The sequence below is a fragment of the Brachyhypopomus gauderio genome, chromosome 10 (assembly GCF_052324685.1).
Source record: "Brachyhypopomus gauderio isolate BG-103 chromosome 10, BGAUD_0.2, whole genome shotgun sequence".
In the NCBI taxonomy this organism is placed as follows: domain Eukaryota; kingdom Metazoa; phylum Chordata; class Actinopteri; order Gymnotiformes; family Hypopomidae; genus Brachyhypopomus; species Brachyhypopomus gauderio.
The window spans coordinates 14,063,528-14,081,134 of NC_135220.1; the positions used below are offsets into that span (position 1 = coordinate 14,063,528).

Consider the following 17,607-nt stretch of genomic DNA (forward strand, 5'->3'; position numbering starts at 1 on the left):
TGTTTTCATGAAGGAGCCGTATTTGCAGATCAGTCGTTGTTCCTAGTTGAAAGGTCATGTTCTGTGTGAGCTTTGGCCGGGATCACTTGTGTAGTGTGCGCGCCTGTACATCGACAAAATTTGTGTCGCGGATGATGAAGGCCATGTGCTCAGCAGAGCGATTCTGAGATTTTCAAAGTCGTAATGATTGATTAATTGAAGTATTGATCCAGCGCCTTGAGTAGGATCTAAAGAGGGTGCGTGCGGCTCTCTGTGTTCAGTCTGCATCTGTAGAGTGGTGGCGACCAGATTGGGAGGGTAAACAGTAACACCAACTCCCTCTGTGCCAGTAACAGCCCCCTGGTGCCCCTCTGTGCCAGTAACAGCCCCCTGGTGCCCCTCTGTGCCAGTAACAGCCCCCTGGTGCCCCTCCGTGTGCTGCCATTCTTTGACTGCGGCAGCCGGCTGAGGGCACACAGGAGAGCACCGGCTCACTGTCCAGGACTGCATATTTATTTCATAGTAAAGTATGATTGCATCAGCCCATAAACCAACAGAAAGACACAGTCGACCAATAAAGGCAGCGGATCATCAGCACTGCGTGTGCTTTTCAAAAAAGTAGAGTAATACTGACTGTATATGGCTAAACCTGCACAGGGAGGAAGAAGGTTTAAAAAGCAAAAAAAAAAAAAAACTACCAACAAGCAACATACAAAAACCCATGAGATTCAACCCAACAGCAGAGACATGTAGTGTGTGCAGGAATGATAGCAAATTTGCTTGATAGAATTTCATGAGGAGGCACTGCTGTCAGCAGTTGCTAAAAGGGATTGCTCAGGAAGTGATGGAGTGTGTTGCACTGGACAACCAGTGTTTTTCTGTGTATTGTAATTCTCAGATAGGTTTTCATTTGCAAACAAAAGATTTTCCAGAGTATGTTTTTGTGTTGTTTATGTTTTGTCCAAGAAAGTATGCTTCACCCCAATAAAAAGGGCATAAAGTGAAGACATGACATAATAAATAACATGCAAGCATTTTATCTGAAAATCTGTAAAATGATCATCAGCATGAACACTTGGATTCCCACAACTGCTGCAACCTTCTTAGCTGATTGCACCACTTAAAAACCCCAGTACTGTATTTTGCATTTTAATGTCTCATAGAGCATTATACATTTTAATTACTTTAGCCCAAATTACATGTCTGTTACTTGCATGATTTAATATTAATTTTAAATTCTACTAGATCCACTGAATTTAATCTGATGTTATTCTAATCCAACATAAAGGAGATGTAGTTATTGATATGGATATGCTAAGGCTTTTAATGAGATTTTTTTTAAATATACCAGGCTGTATCATGTTGCTACATTGTGAGAACAGGCCATGCAATGTGCCTGTGTGTGGTTTAGGTGACCTTTTAACTAATAACTAATATGATAGCGAGAGACGAATCCATGTGTATAATGGATTACGTTTTAAATTTGTACTGAGCGGTGCCTTTGCATGGATGTCATCCACCATGTTGCTTGCAATTTAGCAAGTCGGCAGTGATGGGTGTCTTGTAATTTAAAGGAGGATCTGCACCATGTTTTTGAAAGATGGCTTCAAAAGGATGAATGAGAGGGACTTCTTGCAGAGAAGGTGCTTCAAGTCGATTGGCACGGACGTCAGTTAGGATAATCGGAGCTGGCAGGCATGTACTGTTGGTTTCAATGGAGATCAAACGGTACATCAGCCGTTACGGTGTTTGATTAGTTCCTGATTGTAATGGATCATTTTATTCGCATTCACAGTTGCTGAACCTGAACCCTGTCCTGGCGTTTAATAATGCCGACCGTGTGAGCGCCTGAAATTTACAGTGTTTCATGTTCAAGCCTCCACTGTGTCATTTTTTAAGTCACTTGCACAAGCTGTTTATTTTCTTCCTTTTGCCTGTTGTTCTGGTTGGGTCATTCTGAAATAATAATGCTGTGTTAATACTCCTGTATTGATATGAAACCAAGACTGACTGATATGCCTGTAACATAGTGTTGGGATTTGGAGGTCAACGTTGAGACAGATCATTGCAGGCCCAGTTGTACACGCTGCTTGAGAAGGAATTAATTACTGCGGTTCCCTTAGCTGTCAGTGGTTACAGACAGTATGTAGCTTTAGGATTAAATAAGTTTCTGCTGGGATGGTGTATCACAGTCCTGCTACATTATCAGAGCAATAAATGTGTCTTTGCAGAATATTGGGAGGAAGATGACGTGCCAGGAATTCATCAATAACCTGGACAAGCAGAACACAGGACACGATTTCCCCAGAGAACTGCTCAAGGTAAGTCCCACTGCTTCGGCCTGAAACGTCAACCCATAAACACTCTCGTGAAAGTCCTGGGGCCTGATGAAGCATGTCAAATTGGCCAGGCCTTCATGGTATGGATAAAACGAGATGGGCACGGGCCACACTCCCAGCAATGAGAGTTTTTGGACAGTGTAATCCAAAACGCTGGTTTGGCCAGCATGGTACAAATGATCATCTGATCTCCCGACCTCTTCATTATCTCATGCACCTGATATTTGTACACCTGATATTCCTCACGACTTACAAGCCGGGGACAAAAACATCCTTACGCCGGACTAATTAGGATGGCTTACATTTTGTTATTGGATACAAAGGGAGGGGGGTCTTGGGGGCAACTGCATGACATTAATCTTCAGATTAATAGCAAGTGCTGGGATCAGTTACAGCGTGGTTCAGTTGGATTGGCAGGTGTGTGTGCATGTGTGGCGTGCTCAAACATGCCTGTATGTCACAGCATTGGATTTATCAAAAATAAACATGGCCGTCTATATAATTTTGAATAACAGCACGAATCTTAATCCACCTCCCAAGTTTTTTGGAATGTCTAGCAAGAATACAATTATTATCTGGCAAAATGTCAATCCAAATGACTGCGCTGTTAGAATTGACCCTTGGAGTAAAGATTTAGTACAGATAATCAAACTTTACTACAAAGGTGAAAATTTCTAACAACAAGGTTGGTGGTGTAGATTGCGTCACTCGTGAAATCCAGAAAGTCCCAAGGCAGTGGACTGCTCAGGACTGCCGTGTGTATTTAACACCTGTCTGCATAATGGTAAAAGTTTTTGGTATTACATAAATTACTGTGAAATTATCTGTAAGGTTTTTATGAAAGTATTTGCCTTGATACTGACTTGTTGATAACTGGAATCTTATCAGATACTAGAATCTTACAAAAGGCCTGTACTCACATTTGAAGTTTGAATGAATGTGCCTTATGTTTAAAGACTGGAATTTATTATTTTAAAGAAATGTTTTAAATGTACTCTTTAAATTTTAGATTTTTTAACATTAATGTTACAAAGCTATACTTTGGAAGAAATTTGGCTCTCTAAAATCCGTGTTGACGTAGTAACAGTGATGTGTAGACATAGTGCATCAAGTTTTTTTGTATTGGCGGGAAAGATCTCACCTGTACCTTTGGAAGAAGGAATCAAAAGTGGATGTCCCTGTAGTGTTATTAATCATTGGCTTAAATGCTTGCATTTGTATTCTTGAGGTTCTCTCCCAAAATTCAGTCCAGGGCTTTACTGATGGTGTCCTGATTTCATCTGGATATGAAAGCATAATGAAGCTTTCACACACCTATAGATTCCTGCTGTGGTCAAGTCGAGAATTAAAGCACAGCAAGTGCTTTCTGTATGTCGACCCAGTCAATAATGGCATATTCCAGTCATGACACAAACCATGGTCATAAATCTTTGATGGATAATGGTCAGAAGTTGAAGGAAAAACCACCTTATACCCAGACCTAAATTTTTTGAAGCATTACCTCCTGTTGTGACGCTACATGCAGTAAGAAAGACTGCACCAGCTGAAATCCAAAATGTATTTGCAAATGTACATATTCTCCAAAATATCCTCCATGTAATGGATAGTAGAACTGTTTAAGCTCTGTTAAGTGTTAAGACTCTGTCTTAATACGCATCCAGTGAGGTGCATTATTTGTCAGAGCCGACCAGATGGATTTAATGGATTTCTGTTGCTACACCACAGGCTCACCTGGTCAGTGTGTTGACTAGTGATGACACCTGTGCAGGTCACATGACCTGGTCAGTGTGTTGAATAGTGATGTCACATGTGTCAGTGTGTTGCAGTTGAAGTAATTTGCTATAATTATAACAAAATTAGGAGAGGAGATTTTTCTCCTCTTCTACATCTTTCTCTCCATTAGCTGAGATGGTTATTGGTTCCTCAGCCTCCCTTGCTGCCACAACAGCACTGGTTGAAGTCTGGATAGCTAATCACACTGTTCAGCTTCCCCACGTTGTCTTAGGTTTCTAACTGTTTTGCTAATACCACACTGGTCCAACCTGTTGCATCTCCTTACAACAAAATAGTTTGATGCTTAGAAAGTACTTTTCAATATGCATCTGAATTGATGGAGCAAATGAACCAGTCTTTAGGATGCTGGTTGTTCAGTGTCGCATGAAATAAATGCCATCAGTGAGGAGGTCCTTGTTTATCATTCAGTATCTCACACAATCTACACTAATGCATCTAGCAGTAAGGAGATTTTATTTTTATCACACCCAATCTTCACTAATGGCTATATTAGTGAGATTATTTCACATGCAGCATCACATAATCTACTAATGCCTCGGTCAGTGAGAACATTTGTATTTATTCAGTATGTGACACAATCTACACTAATGCCACTTACAGTGAGGTGGTTCTTATTTTCTATGTGAAGACGTATAAATTAAATATAATCTTTTTATTAGATGTAGTTTCCAGATTAGATATAATCCTGTGATGTCATACCCATTCATCCCTGGTCCATACTGATCGTTTCGTAAGTCCATACTGTTTGTTTCATACTGTTTTCATCAACACTTTGAGTTGGCTGCACTTGTTACTGGCTGCAGTTCTTTTAAAGGGATCCTGTATCCTGTTAGGTGTGAATGTCTTGTGGGCTTGATGGCTACATACATCACACACACTGGATGTGAAGATCTGGCTCCAGATTTAAACCTGAATGGTTTAACACTACAACTAAAGTCTTTGCAGAAATTGCCAGTATTGCAGATATTGCTTCCATCTCTGTGTTTCAAAACAAAGTTTGCATTTTATAAATATCATGTGCTTTTGATTTAATCTTAGAAGATACTGGAGATTACAACGATACTACAAAATAATGAAAAATCGACCATTAAACGTTACCGTTGAAAATTGTTTTTATTTATTTATTTAAATGTCAGGATTTAAATGTCAGCTTATTGTGTCCGTCTTTGGCAGACATGTGCACAGACTTGTAGTTTGTGCACTTTGTATTGGAGGATTACGTGAGTCAAAGGCCAAACTATTGGCAAACTGCTGTTCCATCGCCGTCATCGCTGGACGCATCCAGATTTGGAAGAGAGATTGTGTTCTTCATCCTCGTAGTGTAACATCTCTAATGAACTATGAAGCCGTACATCTCGTAGGACATGTGCAGAAATGTAGCGTCCCGTCATTGTTGTTGTTTGTTTTATTGAATGTGGAATTAAGTTAAGTAAATTTAAATATGCATGGCTGTCACAGGATCCATGCTGCCGTCAGCTGTTTCGCCTGAGCCCTCTGACTCCGTCCTGCGTCCTGGCACACCGTCCGCAGTGCAAGCTCAGTCCTGAATGGCCTCACCGGAACACACACACACACACACACACACACACACACACACTCCGGGCGTAAGCTCCGCTACCCGAGAAAGAAGGAAATGAGTTCCCCGTGCCAAGAAAGCCTCTCCAGCAGACTCATCACAAACTGCATATCTCTCCTTCCCATCCCCCCGCCCTCTTTTAATTAAACAAAACCCACACCTCACCCTTGCAGCAAATCTAGCGTGTTGGACTACAGCACGGCTAAAGCTCGGCCTGCTCCTGCACATGGCCCATTGGAAGGTATGACGGTGCCTTCCAATTAAGTGGAATGCCCTGCCTGGGCCTCTTGTCATGGTGCCTTGGCTGATGCCAGCTTGGATTGGCTGGTTGCTTTCATAAGCTTTTCATTACCTGCTCACAGTAGGTCTCCTTGGACTCGAGAAACCTTACAGGCTTATGGTTCTAATTAGAATAGAGTGGTGCTTTCAGTACTTGCTTAATTAAATAAGATGGCCCTCTGAAATGACCCTTTGAAGTCGGAGAGATTCTGCCACTTGAGGATTTAATGTGTGCCAGTAATGCAATCAAGTCAGCTGGGTTGATAATGTCAGATTGTTTTGCTATTGGCACAACAAGCATATCATGGTTGTAATTGTAACTGGTAAACAGGTGCAGTGACCTGTTTGGAGCTTCTGTATGGGCAAGTTTGTATGGAGCCCCTTTAATATGAGGACCGATGTGTAATACTGCCATCATAATGGGCACTGCAGTCCATATTCAACATCTTGGAGAGGGTTGGCTGGCCCTGCCTCCCTCTCCCCAGACTCAGGCTCACGTGGGTTGCCAGGTTAATGACCTTGAACCTACATGAACAAATGAAAAGAAGAGGAATATTAAACTTTGTCAATGGCAACCAATGAGTCCTACGGTATACGTTGATGTGTTAATGTCACCTTGCTTTGCATTTGTTTGCAGTGTTTTTATTGTTTGTAAATCGGCTCATAGATTTACTTTTTGTTATTATTTTTAGAATGTCAGTGTTAAGTGCATGACGGGCTGTGTGCGGTAGTCAATACGAATTCTGTTATTACAAAAGCCCACTGCTCTAAAAATACGCTGGAGTTGGAGTTGCTATTTCCCCGGCCCCGTTCACATACTGCTCGATTTAACAGATAGCAAATAAATCATTTCACGTTTTGTTTCCAAAGCTGTAGCCTTCCTCTCTTCCTTATTGTAGCTCGGTGCAATCATGTCAGATGAACGTCAGTTTAGTGTATAGTGTTCACATTTGTAAGCAGAGTCAGTTTATAGTTCAAACTTGGATCTTGCTGAGGTAGTTAACGGCCATGGTGTGACTGATATCAGTAAACCTTAGCGTGTGTTAGCATGACGACGTTAGCCATTATTCAGGCTGACTGCCTCTAGTAATTGCTGTCTTGATAACTCAGTTGCACACTGATCGCAGAGTGTTGAAATGACTTAACATTTCAGTACCAATGATGATTGGCCAACCTTGGCTGAAGGTTAGTGCTTATCGTTTTAGTAGAAAATTTGCCAGTTAAATGTCTAGTCTTTCTGGGCTCTAAGCAATCTACCTTCCTTGTTTTTACTATGTGTCTGATCATGCAGCTGTTTAAAAGGATGGAGAGGCTTTGGGTCTGATCAAATGCAGCATTGACTCTATTGATCTAGTTTGTTTGCTTGCTTGCGTGGCTGCGGCATGGTGTTTGCTGGCCAATTTGTGTCATATCTGGCAACCCAGGGTGTCAAAATGGTCCTGGGAAATGGGCAGTGGGCGGGATTGCAGGCCAAAACACAGACTTTCCACTCTGGAATAGAAATTGCAGAGAACGTACTGGCTGTAGAGCTGCTGTTGAAGAAGCCTGTATTTCAGCTTGGCATGTTTGCTTCATCTGTGGTGATATTTCATGGTCATTTTATCATTTAGGGCAGAAAATATAGTGTACATTCTTCCTTTAAATTTAAAGAAAACAATTTTAAAGTACATTTTAAAGTAGTGATGAAATAAATAAGAAAAGGGGTTGTTCCAACTGACACTATTTTGATGTGTGTGCGTCTGTGGTAAATAGGTGATAGTCAATTTGTCAATTTGATCGCACTACTGTTCCATCAATGCAGTGCTGATATGATCCAATCCTATCCTGCTTATACTGTCATTATACATGAAGTGAATCACATTGGAGCCTTTTGTTGTTGTTGTTGTGCTAGCACCTGATATCACACCATTTTTGAACACATTGTAGTATGTTGCGTGATTCCTGTCTTGATGTCTGTCTGTTTCACAGATCATCTACTACCATCCTTCTTTTTGTGCTGTGGTCCCACCTGACATCTTTGACCTGAGTGTTATAATACCAAGGGCATAGAGCTGAAATTGCCAGTTTCTTAACAAAAAAAAAAAAAAAAGTCCTGCTTTGTCAGTGAGGACGTTTGGCTGAGTCGAGTTACAGCTAAGGATCTTTTCTAAATGCAAAATGTGTTTGGGCAGTGTTCACAGAAGCAGTGGGTAGTGTAATATGAAGTCAGTAAAAGAACTGCTCAACTGAGACATTGTTATTATTGTTTTAATACTTCTCAGCAGCAAGATGTTCCGTTTATGCACACCACTCCTCTTTATAGCATGCGTGGGTTCAGGCGAGTATCTGGGAAACACAGCCCATTTCACCAGTCGTTCATCTTCAAAGGGCGTATGGGCCGTTCTTCTGAAGTCGGCCCTCTCCAGACTTCGTGCTGTCTGCGTGTCCATCCGGCCAATCGGCTCACAACGCTACGTTTACTGAATGGAAGCTACGGGCTGATCACCTACTGCGTGACCGAGCAGAGTTGAGTGGAACGGGCCTGCATACGCCAGGAGGACTAGACTGCAGGATGACGCTAATATGTTCGCTGCACGTTCGTGAAATTCCTCCGTATCTCTTGTCTCCTACGGCAGTTCGTTATCCACAGTTTGTTATGGCAGAATTGCTAGAAATTTGATGGAATTCAGGTCTGGAATATTTCGATTCAGGTTATTGTGGATTTGTAAAATAAATCCTCAAATGTATTAAATATGCAAAAGATTTTAAGTTAAAAGTTGAAATTTCATTATATATACAAATAACACACTTCCTTTCTCCAATTAGTGTGAGGGTACTTGCTGTCCTGATTTCACAAATCATGTGAACACCAAACTACTAATTTATGACGAGGGAAACTTTTGGAAAAATTGCCTCATCCACATTTTAAATAAAGTATCTTGCATTGATTTGTCAACTTATTTTTTGGCTTTTTCAGGGGCTTCTGTCCCAATCGTGGGCCCCATACATAGACTTCATAAAATCACAATAATGCAACACTGTGCAATGCATCCAAGTACAACCGTTTGGACTAATATAGACAGCTTACCCAGGCCATAGGGAGGACAGGAAGCGATACCCCAGCAACATCTGTTATCAAGCTGCCGTACCTTTGCTGTGACCTCCATGGCAGGATGTATTCTGCAAGAAACTTCAATTGATGCAGTGTCCTTCTACAAAACTTATCTAATACACGCTCGTCTCAAACAGTTTTTTCAGCTGAGTTTCAATAGTACCACAATACCAAAAAGTACCACAGTACCAAAAGCGCTCCGATTGATGTAAGAATAGCAATCCTGTATTGCACAGCCGCTTGTTCTCATGTATGCATACATTTCAGTGCTTCCTGTCACAAATGGGCTTTGAACATTCAGTATTGTCAGTATCTTGAACGCAAAAAAAAAAAATCATGATTTTTTTTGGCTAGTGGTGGTCATGGGATTAACTGACCTTTACCTCAGATAGTAAGTGAATTTTAGTTCTTAACTTTTGTTTATTTTAATTTTGCTCCCACTAGCATGCATATATTTCCTGACCTTCATACAGTATATGGCAGGGCTATTCAACTATGATTTTCTGCGGCCAGATTTGGCAGAGAGCTCTGCCATGTGGGCCAGACAATTTTCAGACCTATACCAATACTCACACACAGCGTCACAGCGGATGTAAAATTGAAGCAAACACTACAACGTAAATTGTTGACGGGGGAACGTAATCGGTTGACGGGGGGGGTGGCGAACATAAATTCATAAACGTAAACATAATTTCGCGAACGTAAATTCGAACGTAAATTTCGACACAGTGTCGTAAAATGTTGCAAATAAAATGTCTTTTATTTTTACGGCTGTTTATCAAATATTTATTATTATTTATGGAGAGATGGGCTGCGGGCCGGTACAAATTGGAAATGGGCTCAGACTGATCCAGCCTGTTTTTTTTCTCCCCCCTGTCATGGTTCTGTATCCTAGACTCAGCAGGATGGTGACCTTGAAAAATCTTCAGCATCCCCATCAGAAAGGAAATGGGGAGTTGTTTTTCTCTGAGAAGTGCAGCCATGTCAGTTTTTGGCGCCAGATTTCATTTGGAAGGATGCTGGATGAAGCGTTCTGTGGCCTGTGTTATGAAAGCTTATGCATGGTGTTTTTTTCTTCTTCTTCATGTGTTATTACTACTGCCATGAAGCACAGCATACTATGGTGCTTTAATTCATGGGCTCCCTGCTCACCACTGGGTATGACTGTCAACCAGTGTGGCGTTAATCAAATACTGGCTACATCGAAAATCGCATATTGTAGTAACAGAGATGGTTAACCTATCAGAAACCTTAGTAATCACAATTATTACCTGAAATGTTCCTGGATGTATTATTCAAAATGAAGATTCGTAGTGTGTGAACACTGAGCACTATTCTGTCCTGTGATCCCAATGGTTGGAAGCCAATCCAACCAATACAAAATGGCAGATGCTGATCCAGCCGTGTTATAGTGACTTATAGTGTAATTGATTCACCCTTTTATTTTTAGTGTGAGCTGTGTCGAAACCTAAGAAGAAAATGTGCTAAAATATTGATTTTGGTTATCTGATTAGCATGAGCCAATGTTGTGTGAGTAGGGGAGGGGGCATTCTATGAAAGCTAGCTAGCTTATTCTAGGCTCAATGTTGTCAAATGCTGCAAGACATTTTGATCTTAGAGTTTTTTTCAAAAGCCGTTGCACTACATGAATGTTTAAAGCTCATGGGCACTTTTTACATTTTACAGTTTTTACAGGCATTAAGAGTTTTCATCATGATGTTCAAAGGTCATTGGGCATTCAGCTGTAATGGTAAAATCTGCCCAAAACATTTCACACTCATTTGAAAAAGAACCAAGTATGTAATGAGAATAGTATGTATTGCCATTACAAACAAGTGTGTAGCATATTGTTCCTGATTTTGGATGTAGCCACAATCTGTTGCAAACATATAAGGAAGTGTACAGCCCCTGATGAATTGTCCAATGAACACTTTTTTATTGTTTTGACACTCTGCCGGTGCATTGGATTTGAAATCCAACAAATATGAGACTGATGTCTTGAATGTCAGACTTGTTTTGGCAGGATCTATATTCAGTGAATCATTTAACAACTACAGTCCCTTTTAATGGCTTTTGGTTCTTTATATACTCCATCTCATACAATAGATTCACCAGGATGGTTCAGCCAATATTGTCAGTAGACATGGCTATTAATGTCTAACCACAAATGCCTGTGTATATTTTCTTGGTTACTAAGCATTAGATGCTGAATAAATTTCTTTTGTTTACAAATGGTGGATCCCCCCCTCCCCCCTCTGTTTTGTGTGTAGGTTTCGTATGGTATAAATACACCATATAAATATGGTATATGGTGTAAATCCACCTGAGTGAGTGTAGCTTCTGGACTCTAGAGTTTGAATTTGATCAGAAGCAATGCAAGCACAGCTCTTTATTGGGGACTTAAACCTCCTGGGATCATTGTTCACCTGAGCGATTGAAGTGCATCTCACCCGCAGAGAATTGAAGCGCTGACCATTCAAACCAGTGTCTGGCAGGTCTGCTCAGGAAGTGCCTCTGGGTCCTAAGGTCCACCCTCACTTCTAGGTGCTCCTGAATTATAAGTAGCTTTTTGAACCTAATTATTTGAACGTGGCCCAAAAGTGTAAGAGGCATTGTGTTAATAAGAGCTTGATGGTTGGGAGGTTTTCTAGGTCTTCTTTTTATGGGCTGAGTCCAGGTCAAGGGTCAAGGAATTCATCATATCTGTTTCCGTGAGTGACACGAATGGCGAAGGCTGACCTTTTGAGAAATAAGGGACATGGCAGACTCCCATGTTTCTTTGTAATCAGACACCGATTGCTGCCATCACAGTAGTGATATTTCTATTTTGATCAGACCGACTTGACAGCTGTGCGAAGGTGGAGATTGCTCAACAGGAACAGTGTTTGTTATTTTGGACATCATCCATCAGCCCAAATAAAGAGGAATAGCAGACCTCATACAGACTGTGGCAGCCTCACTTATGTCAACGAGAAATGAACAAATGAGTGATGTACCTCCGTCATAATCTTGTGCATTACTTAATCAAGCAGTGGTCAGTAACATGTCCAGACTGATGCCAGGAGCTGGGCATGTCCTTCAGTGCCAGACTGGACAGGGTGTCCACCATCCTTTGCCACTCTGTTCCTGTCATGGTTTTGCCAATCGTCATGACCATGAATGCAAAGTTTTGCATCCTGATAAGTGTTTGACAGGAGTGTGCGTAGCTCAAGTAGCAGGCGGAAGAAACGTAATAGAAAACGATGAGGCCCTGCTGAAGTCAAACGGCGTCGGGATGTCACTCCAAGCTCAGTGGCTGCTTTTAGGTGCTTTTTATGTGAGGGAGGAAGATGAGCAACTTAAGGACATGTCACCATCCAAGACTGAAGTTGAATCTGTCACTTCTCTTGGGTCTCTCTAAGCCGTCTGTTTTTATTAGGGGATGAACCTGCATCTTCTCTGTCTAGATACTTACTCTAATGGCTGAACTCTGAGTATATGTCGATACCAGGCACTACTCTAATGGCTGAACTCTGAGTATATGTCGATACCAGGCACTACTCTAATGGCTGAACTCTGAGTATATGTCGATACCAGGCACTACTCTAATGGCTGAACTCTGAGTATATGTCGATACCAGGCACTACTCTAATGCTGGTAGCCTTTTTTTTCTCCTCTTTAAAATCTTCATGCACATGAGCCTGTAACTACCCGTTATGTTAAACGATCATTTAACAGCAAGTACTTTGGTTATTGTTTCAGTATACACATCTGAGTTTGAAGTTAAGTGCAAAATGTGGTAAATATTCAAAATATTGAATATCTTACTCCATGCTGCTGCTCTTTATTTTATCAAGTTCATTTAGAAATTTTAGTGAATGCTTAAAATACCTCACAGCGTTTCCACAATAGGTTTTCAGTGTCCAGGTAAATGTTTGCTTCTAGCTGTGTCCCGCACCATCGTGGGCACTTTGGTCAGATTTCTGCAGTGGAGGTAAACGACTGGTGTAGAATTCACAAACATGTTCGTCGCTGCACTTTGAGCATCCTTGCAGAATTTTCCCGGCAAAGGTTCCTCTTAAATTTAGGTCCAACAGACACAGAGCTTGGATCTGTAAGGAAGGTGCATATTTTAATTGCTTTGCAGTGTGTGTAGGTACTTTTAAGTAGTCTGTAATTAAGTGTACTCGGAAATATTCAGAAAGGCAAACTGTTCCGTGGTGTCGCATGTATGATACACACACACACATATACACACACACACACACACACACACACACACACACTTTCTGGCTATGTTGTCGCTGCATCTCCTGCGTGTTTTTGAAGTGTTGTGGCTTTTTGAAACCCATCCATCAATGTCTGCTCTGTTTCCTCTTGGATTCTCATTTCTGTTTGGTTTGTATGGTTTACTCATATTCCTTCATGTGGTGCTCATGAAAGTGTCTGATAGATATTTGTTCTAAACGTAAATTAATTTAGCCTGTTACATTTCAGAGCGATCTCTTCCATCCCTCAAACCACTGGATTTTCAAAGCCCATAGGAGTTCCAAAGCCCTTAGGAACTGCAGTTACATATTCACAACGACTTTCCTTTGTCTCAACTGGTTTATACAGGACCCATTTAGTGAGGCCCTTATTGGTAGCAATAAAGCCAGTTGAATATTTAGATTTTTCTTAATAATCATATTGTGTTTATAATATGTTCATAATATGTTAAACCATGTGCTTTTGTCCTCCGCTTTTAATCCATCTGTGCAGTTAGCGCGCACACACGCACACACACACACACACTAGTGATTGCTAGGGGGCTGTGGATCACACGTGCACCGCAGTCATGGCCTCCGGTCTGGGAATCGAACCCACGACCCTCCGGTCACAAGACCAGTTCCCTACCACCAGGCCATGACTGCACATGCTGGGTTTTTTTTTTACGTTTATAACAGTTTTAACACAACTGGTCTCTAGAGTATCTCTGGTGATGTTTCTCCTGCATCTACAGCATGGATCTACTACCCACCCACTGAGAGTGGGAACCAGCACTGTTCCATCAGTTGCCTTTAGACTTATTTCCATCCCTAAACCAAAATCCACAGGCTAAAAGTACCATCTCTTTGATTGCTTGGTCCAACTACCCATTTCATTAATCAAAATCTTTATTTACTGGGTGTAGAGGTTTTTTATATATATATATATATATATATATATATATATATATATATATATATTAACCTTATTTGTTAAGGAGACCCAACCGATAATAGTGACTCTGTAAGGAAAAATATCAGCGTTTAATTAAAGAGGCTCTCAAAACGGAACGGCATTACAAGCAGGCTAGTGAAGATATTGATATTCTTGTTAATGTGATGAATCAGTGGAATAGTCCCTGCAGGTTAAATCTGTCATTCATTCGGCTCACATGACAAATTGATGGCCTTGGGGCAACACTTAGGCTCTCTGACTCTAATTGAAGTCATAACCACTTACCTTCAGATCATAAAAGCTCGACTTGACCATTTCAGGTCACATCTCTATACTTGTCACTCATATAGCTTAAAAATCCTTGATATCTCCATGCAAGGTCTGTACATTAAAAATGGTCAAACATGTAAGTTTACTTTTTAACTGCAAAACATGTCTGAGAATGTTGTACATGCCGTACTCTGAACGTCCAAATGTCCTCATATGGCTCGAGTCCACCTAGGGCTGATTCGCTGCATTAGACCGTTGTGCAGCTCTCTCTAGATGCTCTGGCTGTCAGTGAGGTGTGTGCGCGTGCGCTCTAACCCGTACAATGGTCACATCATGATAAATTCTCCCATATATTTAGCCTGCCTGACATGGAAGTCTAAATATGACCCTAAAATGCCATCGCATGTCAGCGTGCTGTGGTTGTTTTCACTTGGGTGTGGCACGGGCCACGCACACCGCACTCGTCATGTAGCGTAACGAGGTGCCTGAAGGGAAGGCATGACTCCGCAGGGTTAGCGCTCCCAACTATAGCGCGTGTGGTGGAATTCTATGCTGGGATATTTGAATTAGGCACAGCTGTGTGTGTGTGTGTGTGTGTGTGTGTGTGTGTGTGTGTGTGTGTGTGTGTGTGTGTGTGTGTGTGTGTGTGTGTGTGTGTGTGTGTGTGCGTGCGTGCAGCTGTGTTTGCCGCACTTGGACTAGTTTGGCAGCGTCCCTACACATTACAGGATAAAAGGTTTTAATGTGGTAATGCAGGATTTCTACAAGATGTTATACAGCCGCTGAGCTACTTGTAATGTAGCTTGTTCAATACTTTTGTTAACTGTTGGATTTAGTAAGTAGTGTCTTTAAATGCAAAGTCACAAGTGGGTTATTGGTGGGTTATCTTGGGTTATTCTTTGTTTTCTGTTTGCCTGTTTTGGGATCGTAGGACTTGATTATCATATACTTTTCATTGTAGCTTGTGAGTTTGTCATGTCATAATAAATTGTCATGTCATAATTTTTCAGCAGTTTCAGATGTACGTGTCTGGTTGTGGATGGTTTACAGGACTATTACTGAGCTTCTGTTATGAACTGTTCCTAGTCTTAATCCTGTAGTCTTAATCAGAGTCCTGTAAACCATCCACAACCAGACACAATGAAGGATATCGACCGGTTAGTCTATCACATTCTTTCAGTCTTCTGCAATGTTGAAATCACTGAAGGTTGGTGCCATGAGCCCTGTTACAAATCACTGTGCTGTGAGCACCCTGAGCCGCACCAGGCTTGGCGGGTTAATGTTCTGTAGGTGTTTGCTGAATTAGGGTGTTGTGCTGATCCAACAAACACAAATAATTCTGCTTGGGGGGGAAAAATAACGCAGGCCAACGCTTAACATTTGCACATCAGTGGAGTGGTGTGTTTGAAACAAACAATTGTGATATGTAGCAGTGTGATGGGCGGGTTTAGTGTTTTGTTTGTACCATGCAGCCTAGCTGTATTTATTCATTTAAGGACCTGCCAAGCTCCCAGTGGAGCCTGTCCCACCAACCCCAACCCCAGTGGAGCCTGTCCCACCAACCCCAGCTTCAGTCTCCTGTCCTAATTTTTGTGAATACGGTGAAGGGACATCACCCAGACCATCCCTTCCTGTCCCCCACTCCTGTCCCCCATGAAACCCGTCCTCGTCAAATGAAGAGGGTATCTATTTTAAATCACGCCACCTGTTGTTGCTATTGTGACCGTTTTGTCATTTGACTGATTTGACTTTCACCAGAGCGGAGTACAGATGCCATTTTGGACAGAATAACCCATCCCCCCATCCCCCCCTTCCCAGCAGGACATTATCAGTTCTTGATGGACGTTTTATAGCCAGGTTCCCTCACTCACCACCACTGACCCCCAGTTTAACAGCAGATGGCTCAGTTGAAACAAAACTTCATAGAATTATTTCCATTTTTTTCTGCAGTGTGCGTCTGACTGAAGGCCGCCACTCCCATGACCATCCCCCAACCTTTGGAGAGAGTTTTTATTCGGCAACAGGTCTGCTTTTGAACGCACCGTGTCACAAACGCGGAGCATTTCGCCTGGTGTTAGTCATTTCTCTGCATGCTGAACAGTGCGTGAAGCCATAGACACCAGTCATCTTCAGGCATTTCCACAAACGCCCACATGAATGCATACTTAGCAGTAATGCATCATGGTTTAGCGTCCATGAAGCATCAGTGTACCTTTTCTCTCTTCATCTTCATGTACCTTTCTCGTCACTTTATTTGATTTTATTATTTAGTTATGTTTCTTTTTTTTATTTTTGTTAATTATGTTTCTTTTTTTCCCCCACATCTTGACATTTATTTAGCCAGTTTGTTTAGGCGACTGTTTTGACCCCTAATGTGTGATCTAGCCGCAGTGAGTGCAGGGTCAGTGTTGGAGCAGGCGGGAGCACCACTCCCTGTGCAGTGCTGAAATCAGCCCACCTCCTGCCCTCCCCCGCGCCGGGCCCTCCCCCACGCCAGGCCCTCCCCGCGCCGGGCCCTCCCCCACGCCAGGCCCTCCCCGCGCCGGGCCCTCCCCCACGCCAGGCCCTCCCCGCGCCGGGCCCCTGTCTATCTGACGTGAGGCCTTATGAAGGCCCTACGCTAGTGCACTACGCTAGTGAGATCAGACATCCAGCAGACGAGCGTCCCTCAGCACATCTTTACAATGTCAGACACTCTGGTGGCACCACTGAAGGAGTCTGTGTATTACGGTTCTGGAGTCCCCCAGGGTTACTTCATACTTCCTTTAAAATTCATCAAATTCAACATTTGAGGCTGGGTGATGACCAGACAACAGCATCATCCATCGAATGGCCTTCCAATGTCCAATTTACAGTCCAATTTAATTAGTATGTTATTCGTTGTCAACTCTATTATTTATATTTTTCAGGGAACTGCATTTTGCTTTTTGTCCATTAATGTTGGAGATGGCTTGTCATAATTGACTGAAGGGGTCCTGTCTGCACAGAAGCAATACGTAGGAAGTTATTATTAACATGAATAGTATTTTTTGTTTTTATTGACCTTGCAAATTGTATGATTGTCTTATAAAAAATAAGGCATTTTTGTGCCATACTGT

At 41.9% G+C, this 17,607-nt stretch overlaps 1 protein-coding gene across 13 annotated transcripts in view; it reads left to right on the forward strand.

Moving 5' to 3' along the window:
• psd3l (pleckstrin and Sec7 domain containing 3, like) overlaps positions 1-17,607 on the forward strand; it is an 83,462-nt gene that overhangs the window by 42,105 nt on the left and 23,750 nt on the right. For all 13 annotated transcript variants that reach the window (XM_077019719.1, XM_077019720.1, XM_077019718.1 and 10 more), the window contains one exon: positions 2,211-2,300. In XM_077019719.1, the coding sequence (XP_076875834.1) occupies positions 2,211-2,300 (90 nt within the window). The remainder of the gene's footprint in view (positions 1-2,210; positions 2,301-17,607) is intronic.